Genomic DNA, 8,277 nt, shown 5'->3' on the forward strand with positions numbered 1-8,277 from the left:
TAAAATGAATCATAAAATGGATCAGATTTTTACTTTATTCTGAGGATAAAAAGCCTTCATATTAGGGGCATTTTCTAACAATTTTAAGTCAAGGTGAGAAGGCAAAGCAATTTTCACTTCTCATTTTTATTTGGTACCTTGAAGAAAAAGCATTCAGTAAGATGACAGGCAACCTTTCCCCTAAGATAACCTTTCCCTCAGCTAAAAGTATTTTATTTCAACTTAATCTTAGTAAACCAGTATAAAGTACTGAAAATAAGCAAAATAAAGCTATTAAAAATGACTTGGAGAAACAAATTCAATATGAAGAAGACTTGGAAATAATTTTGTCAAGTTACCTTAAACCCTCTTGACTAGAAAACCTATGAGAAACCGTAATGTTTTCATGGGAGTTTACTGAACACGGTTTTCTGAAGCACTCAAACAAACAATAAGCATCTACCTTTTTTGGCTTAAGTGCACTTATGCCCAGGTGAAAAAGCACAGACCTCAATAGATGGGTGAGTCTAATCCAATTATTTTATGAACATCTAAAGCAATCTCTCCTAAAGGTTGGCAGCTATGGCCAGTGGGCCAAATCCAGCCCACCACTTATTTTCTATGAGTACAGTTTTACTGTAACAGAGCCATGTTCACTCATTTGTGTATTGTGTGTGGCTGTTTTCATTCCAATAGCAGAACAGAAAAGTTGTAACAGATATGATATGGCCCACAAAGTCTAAAATATTTATTCTCAGAGTTCCCATCATGGCTCGCGGTTAATGCATCTGACTAGCATCCATGAGGACACAGGTTCAATCCCTGGCCTCGCTCTGTGGGTTAAGGATCCGATGTTGCCGTGAGCTGTGGTGTAGCTCGGATCCTGTGTTGCTGTGGCTGTGGTGTAGGCCGGCAGCTGCAGCTCCAATTCAACCCCTAGCCTGGGAAACTCTATATGCCACCAGTGCGGCCCTAAAAAGCAAAATAAATAAATAAGTAAATAAATAAATTTTTAAAAATTAAAATATTTATTCTCTGGCCTTTTACAGAAAAAAAACTGTCAACCCCTGCTTGAGACAAGCAATCCGAGAATGCAATCAGACCCATTCCAGACTCACCTGAGGAGTTGTCTTTCTGTACTGGTCACCTCCATCTATCACATCCCTCATGATTCTTTCCTTGAGAAATTCATACTCCTCTGAACTCAGGTGAATAGACTCTACAGTTTTTCCACAGCCCAAGCATTGACCACTGTAATTACAATCAAATGTGGTAATTAATGTTCTGGAAAAAAAAATCTTTTTTTCTAAAATGAATCATCCTAGGACATGAAGAAACTAGAAGATAATGTTTAAAAAGAACATTATAGACTTTGTCATCATCATATACATCTAATTTTTTGTAATCCAGATAATACAACAAATTAGCAATCAGTGCCAGAAAACCCAAAAGAGTAGACTGCTGCCATCCAGATAAAGACCAATTAAAGTCTCTCCTAAAACACAACTGGGTCCCAAATCTCTACACAAAAACGTCTCTGAGGGGTCACACCAGGCTCACAGCACCTATCCAAAAAACACTTTGAGCATTACAAATTCTCCAAATGTAAAACATGACATTTTTCTTGGCTATCCTAACTTAATTATCCTATTTCTAAGATATTCTTTTTTTTTTTTTTTGTCTTTTGTCTTTGTTGTTGTTGTTGTTGTTGCTATTTCTTGGGCCGCTCCCGCGGCATATGGAGGTTCCCAGGCTAGGGGTTGAATCGGAGCTGTAGCCACCGGCCTACGCCAGAGCCACAGCAATGCTGGATCCGAGCCGCGTCTGCAACCTACACCATAGCTCACGGCAACGCCGGATCGTTAACCCACTGAGCAAGGGCAGGGACCGAACCCGCAACCTCATGGTTCCCAGTCGGATTCGTTAACCACTGCACCACGACGGGAACTCCCCTATTTCTAAGATATTCTTAAAAACATTTTTTTTTAATCAGAAGCAACAAAACGTATTAAACCTGAATCAAACAAATTAAAAATAAAATATTGGCCTTTACCTTTGCTGGATTGTGATGAATTGTCCTTTCCACTGTTCTCCAGGAATACTACAAAAGAGATTACAAAACCAGATCACCTACTGAACTGAAAGCTATTCATTGTATTTAGACACTGGGTAGGAAAGAGCTCTGGAAAGTTCAGGATTCTTCCCTAGAATGGTTCAATTAGCAGAGTGGTTATTTACACTGTAAACCATTCCATGGAGCTAAGGAACGGATGGTAACCTACCCTGGATCTCCTTCCCTTTGCTTCTTCTCTCCTCATCTGACCCCATTTTCAAGTCTAAATATACATTCACGGGACCTGCCCAGAAAGCAGCTAGATGGTAGCATACCCTCTAAATCAATCAACTCTAACCTTCTCCATAAAGCTGCCAGAGATTTTTCCTGCCCCAAGTAATTGCTTCTCTTACACTATCATTTTATACACCCTCTCCTAGATAACTGTCAATTGTTGTCATCCCCATCAGGTTGTGAATGCCATTATTAGTAGCTCCTACAACACAAAAGTCCCGCAGTGCTTGGACTAAAGTTGGAAGCATTCAAAAGTACTTATTGATTTATTTGTTCCATCGGCTTATCCTTTCTTCTTTCCTCTTCCATACAAGACCATCACTTACTATTGATTCTATTGTCTTCTCCCCTTTCCCCATTCTTAATTTAAGATCTCATCATCTCTCATTCAAACCTATAATTGCCTCCCAACAGATCTCCCCATTTCAAATCTTAATTCCTCTCCAATCTTCTTCTCTCACTGTTTTGGCAGTTACCTTTGTAAAACTCTATTCTAAACCTTTTTTTTTTTTTTTCTCTCTCCACACCCACAGTATGTGGAAGTTCCTGGGCTAAACATCAAACCTGAGCCACAGCAGCAACCCAAGTGGATACAGTGACAACACCAGACCCTTAACCTTCTGTACCATAAGAGAACTCCCAAAGACCAGCAGTCTTGATAACATAATAAAATCTAAAATCCTTGGCACTCAAAGATTTTTTCACAATCTAGCTCCTCTGCTGATATCAATAAATATGTTAAGAAAAATAATTACGCATATTGCTACTTCAAAACTCTGTAAATACATAGTGTAGAAAAGAAAGAGAAAAACTGAGAGGAAAAAGAGCCTGAAGCCAATTAGTGATAAAGAAATGAGAGAATAAAAGACTGAAGCAATAAATCTTCAGCATGCACATAGCCAGTAACATGAATAAAAGCAAAGGGAAAGCAAAGGAGGGAGGCTTGGAGAGAAAAAACAAATGATGGAAAGATCAAAAACAAACGAGAAGGATGAAGATTTTCTATTTTTAACGCATATCAGGTTTGACCAGGTCCCTCTCTCTGCTCAAACCATTCAAATTGATGAAATGCAGAAATTAAATAGAATATGTATGTGCATATTATACCAGTTACTAGGTTTCAGAAGAACTTTTGATAATACCAGTATGACTCAAAGACAGTTCTAGTTTTCTTGCTTTGAATTTCGGCCACAAGTGCTATTAGTAAACACTCACATAATACTAGACACCTCAAAAAAAATAAATAAATGATCTTTTTAAAAAGGAAAAAAGGAGTCCCCTGGTGGCACAGTGGGTTAAGGACTGGCATTGTGTGGAGTTCCCGTCGTGGCTCAGTGGTTAACGAATCTGAGGTTGCAGTTTCGATCCCTGGCCTTGTTCAGAGGGTAAGGATCCGGCATTGCCATGAGCTGTGGTATAGGTTGCAGACAAGGCTCAGATCCCGCATTGCTGTGGCTGTGGCGTAGGCTGGTGGCTATAGCTCCGGCCCTAGAAAAGGCAAAAAGTCAAAAAAAAAAGAAAACTGGCATTGTGGAGTTCCCACTGTGGCACAGCAGAAACAAATCCAACTAGTTATCCAGGAGGATGTGGGTTTGATTCCTGATCTCGTTCAGTGGATCAGGGATCCAGTGTTGCCGTGAGCTGTGGTATATAGGTCACAGACCTGGCTCGGATCCCGTGTTGCAGCCCTAAATAGCAAAAAAAAAATTTTTAAGTTTAAAAAATAACTGGCATTGTCCAAGAACTATAAAACTTTAATCAAAGAAATTAAAGAAGATGTAAAGAAATGGAAAGATATTCCATGTTCATGGATTGGAAAAATCAATATTGTGATAAAGACCATACTACCCAAAGCAATCTACAGATTCAATGCAATCTGTATCAAATTACCCAGGACATTTTTCACAGAACTAGAATAAATAATCCAAAAATTTATATGGAACCACAAAAGACCCAGAATTGCCAAGGCAATCCTGAGAAACAAAAACCAAGCAGGGGGCATAACTCTCCCAGACTTCAAACAATATTACAAAGCCACAGTCATCAAAACAGTGTGGTACTGGTATCAAAACAGACAGACCAATGGAACAGAATAGAGAACCCAGAAATAAACCCTGACATCCATGGTCAATTAATCTTTGACAAGGGAGGCAAGAACATAAAATGGGGAAAAGACAGTCTCTTCAGCAAGCATTCCTGGGCAATCTGGACAGCTGCATGTAAATCAATGAAATTAGAACACACCCTCACACCATGCACAAAAATAAACTCAAAATGGCTGAAAGACTTAAATATAAGACAAGACACCATCAAACTTCTAGAAGAGAACATAGGCAAAACACTCTCTGACATCAACTTCATGAATATTTTCTCAGGTCAGTCTCCCAAGGCAACAGAAATAAGAGCAAAAATAAACCTGTGGGACCTCATCAAACTGAAAAGCTTTTGCACAGCAAAGGAAACCAGAAAGAAAACAAAAAGACAATCTACAGAATGGGAGAAAATAGTTTGAAATGATGCAACGGACAAGGGCTTAATCTCTAGAACATATAAGCAACTTGTACAACTCAACAGCAAAAAAGCCAATCACCCAATGGAAAAATGGGCAAAAAACCTGAATAGACTGTTCTCCAAGGAAGATATACAGATGGCCAACAAGCACATGAAAAAATGCTCAACATCTCTGATTATAAGAGAAATGCAAATCAAAATTACCATGAGATATCACCTCACACCTGTCAGAATGGCCATCATTCATAAATCCACAAATAACAAGTGCTGGAGGGGCTGTGGAGAAAAGGGAACCCTCCTGCACTGTTGGTGGGAATGTAAACTGGTACAGCCACTATGGAGAACAGTTTGGAGATAACTTAGAAATCTATACAGAGAACTTCCATATGACCCCACAATCGCACTCTTGGGCATATATCTGGACAAAAGTTTCCTTGAAAAAGACACATGTACCCACATGTTCATTGCGGCAATATTCACAATAGCCAAGACATGGAAACAACCTAAATGTCCATTGACAGATGATTGGATTAGGAAGATGTGGTATATATACACAATGGAATACTACTCAGCCATAAAAAAGAATGAAATAATGCCATTTATAGCAACATGGATGAAACTAGAGGACTCTCATACTGAGTGAAACGAGCCAGAACGACAAAGACAAATACTATATGATATCATTTATAACTAGAATCTAATATACAGCACAAATGAACATTTCCACATAAAAGAAAATCATGGACTTGGAGAACAGACTTGTGGCTGCCCGGGGGGTGGCGGGGGAGAGGGAGAGAGTGGGAGGGATGGGAGCAGGGGTTATTGGATGCAACTTGGAATGGATTTACAATGAGATCCTGCTGAGTAGCACTGACAACTATGTCTAGATACTTATATTGCAACAGAACAAAGGGTGGGAAAAAAATGTATAGATGTAAGTCTAACTTGGTCCCCATGCTGTACAGTGGAAAAAAAAATAAATTAAAAAAGAAAAAGAAAGAAAGAACTGGCATTGTCATTGGCATAGCTCAGGTCCCAGCCGTCTTGAATGTTTGATTCTTGGCCCCAGAAATTCTGCATGCTATGGATACGGCCAAACAAAACAACAAAAGAAAAGGAAAAAATACATAAAAACTACAAAGCTCAATAACTTCTCTTGTATAATGATGACCATAAACAACTGTTACTGCTGCTAATTTTTTAAGCAGAAAAAAAACTTCATCTTAAAGGCAAAACAATCTTACTAAAAGACAGAAAAAAGCATTATCGGAATAGAATAATTCTCGGCAACTAATTAAAAAAAGAAGAGGCTACTTTTAGGTCCAGGTGTTAATATATATACATATAAACAAAAATCAAAATTACCTCTCAAACCATGTTTTTATACTGTGAGCAAATGACTCCCCAGGATACAGCTGATTATTTCTTAGATACAAAAGAATGTCTTGTAGTTTGTTTGAATACTCATCATCTTTTACTCCTTTTCCAAAATCGAAGAAGGCTTTTAAAGTTTCCAACATAGGAACAATATCATGACCTAACAACTCCTGATGTAACTTCCAAGCTACATTTACATCTTGATGCAAGAGGGCTCCCTGGATACAGTCATTATAGTTCATTTTTGAAGGGATTATGACTTTTTTGAGGTCCTCTAACAGCAGCAAGGCCTCTCTCCATCTGTCTGTATGGATTAATCCCCGGATGAGAAGAGTGTACCCTCCAGATTCTAAACGCTTGTATCTGGCTTTCATGATTTCATAGACATCAATAATTTCTGCCGTTTCCTTATGAAAAACACAGAGATACAAATACTTGACCAGCAAATCGTAGCCTATAACACCATTGTTGTTTGCAGCTACCCAAGCCAGTACAGATTTAGCCACATCTATAGAGCTATGATATTTAACCATCTGTGAAAGAATCCAATTCTCAAAATTAGTCTTTCCTTTGAAATCTTCCTTAAGTTTATTCCACTCCTCTGAATTCAAAGGTTTTGTTGGGAGTTGAATAATGTTCCTCACAGGCGGCAGGAAATGATCTTTACTCTGAGGATTCATCTCTGATCTCTTCTTAGCTGCTCCAGCTGCAAAGAGATGAGGAGAATCAGCAGAAACTTGCTTATTACTACCCTCATCTCTTTTCCTGACATATCTAGCCTTGGCAATCAGCAGATTCATGGCTTTGGTATTTTGTGGAGACATTGGTTTAAGAGAAAACCACTTATGGTTCCTGATACCATAATAGTCTTTGAGAAGGAGACTGAGATAGGCGTGTCCTGGGCCTAGGCCAAGGTATGGGTTACTCTTCCAAAGCTTAGGAAAGCTCCGAATACCAGTAAAATAGAAAGTCATCATGCAGTGAAATCAGCACCAGATTGTAAGAGATGGTCAAAAAGCCCCAACTTCTACAGCATAATTAAGAGATTGGGGGTAGAAGGTGGAGAATCGAAGAGGCAACTTTCTAAAAGATGATTTTCAGCTTCTAAGACAAATGTGGGTTCTGATTTGGGGGCTAGTTAACAGCAGTGAAGTTTGGTTCCGTTCTCTCCATTAAACAAAGAGCTGAAGACATCCAACGTCGGTCACAAGCCCCAGGTAGAGAGGACAAAGCAGGAATCCTCTGGTGCCTATTATATTCCAGTCTGGAACCTAAGAAAAAGGCACAAAGAGTATCAGCCAGTTGACTCACGTGGACCACAGACGTCCTTGAAAAGGGGCAGGATCCCAGAGGAGCCAGGTTGCAGAAGAGGCCCCTACCCCAGACCCAGAGGCGAAAGCCCAAGTTCAGGGGCCCTGGCCGCCAAATGAGGGAATAGGGCTGGGGAAGGGGAAGAGAAAGAGCCAGGCAGAGACACAGGTAAGGAAGGGAAGTCCACGAGGGTGCAGTGCTCCTACAATGTACCCATGGACCACAAACGGAGTTCACTTGATTCAACAACTCACCACAGCACTCACGCTCCATGCACCCAGAAACGAGGCGGAAACTACCGCGCCCACAATGCACCACGACGGCCCCGGCTGCGGAGGCGTGGCTGAACCTAGCGCGGGCGTTCCGCCCGGCCTGGAAGCCAGTAAAGGGGATTCTGAGCCTTTTAGTGGCGGGAGGGGGATACAGGCGGCTGCTGAAGGCGGCTGCTGCATTCAGGGGGCCTTCAGATACCTCAATGACCAATGAAAAGAAACTGAAATTAGAAAGCTCTTTCCTCTAGCCGGAAGTGCCGCAGGAACTCCTGGGTCACGTGGGGACAAGCGCCAAAGGGCCGAGATGAAGAAATAGAAGAGCAGGCTTTCTTATCCTGTACCTTTAAAATCGGGCTTGGTGAAGCTGGGACGTTGCCTTAAAGAGGCTCATTCTCCGTCTCTTTCACGTTTGTTCCCCCTGTTTGCGTGAGCGCCGTATTTTCCTCAGTGGCGACAGTGACCGACTTAGCCGGATTAGCC

The 8,277-nt window shown here is 40.6% G+C and overlaps 1 protein-coding gene across 3 annotated transcripts in view; it reads right to left on the reverse strand.

Moving 5' to 3' along the window:
* Nucleotides 1-8,270, reverse strand: part of PRORP (protein only RNase P catalytic subunit) — a 141,261-nt gene extending 132,991 nt beyond the window's left edge. The window contains exons 1-4 of one of the 3 annotated variants that reach the window (XM_047794832.1): nucleotides 8,139-8,270; nucleotides 6,203-7,485; nucleotides 2,033-2,080; nucleotides 1,098-1,230 (exon numbers count right to left, since the gene is read on the reverse strand). In XM_047794832.1, coding sequence (XP_047650788.1) covers nucleotides 1,098-1,230; nucleotides 2,033-2,080; nucleotides 6,203-7,191 — 1,170 coding nt within the window. In that variant the 5' untranslated portion in view covers nucleotides 7,192-7,485; nucleotides 8,139-8,270. Of the gene's footprint in view, nucleotides 1-1,097; nucleotides 1,231-2,032; nucleotides 2,081-6,202; nucleotides 7,486-7,779; nucleotides 7,914-8,138 lie in introns of those variants that run through there. The other 2 variants (XM_047794831.1, XM_047794834.1) reach the window with 2 other exon arrangements.
* Nucleotides 8,271-8,277: the final 7 nt, after the last annotated feature.

Source organism: Phacochoerus africanus, chromosome 9 (genome assembly GCF_016906955.1).
Source record: "Phacochoerus africanus isolate WHEZ1 chromosome 9, ROS_Pafr_v1, whole genome shotgun sequence".
Taxonomy (NCBI): domain Eukaryota; kingdom Metazoa; phylum Chordata; class Mammalia; order Artiodactyla; family Suidae; genus Phacochoerus; species Phacochoerus africanus.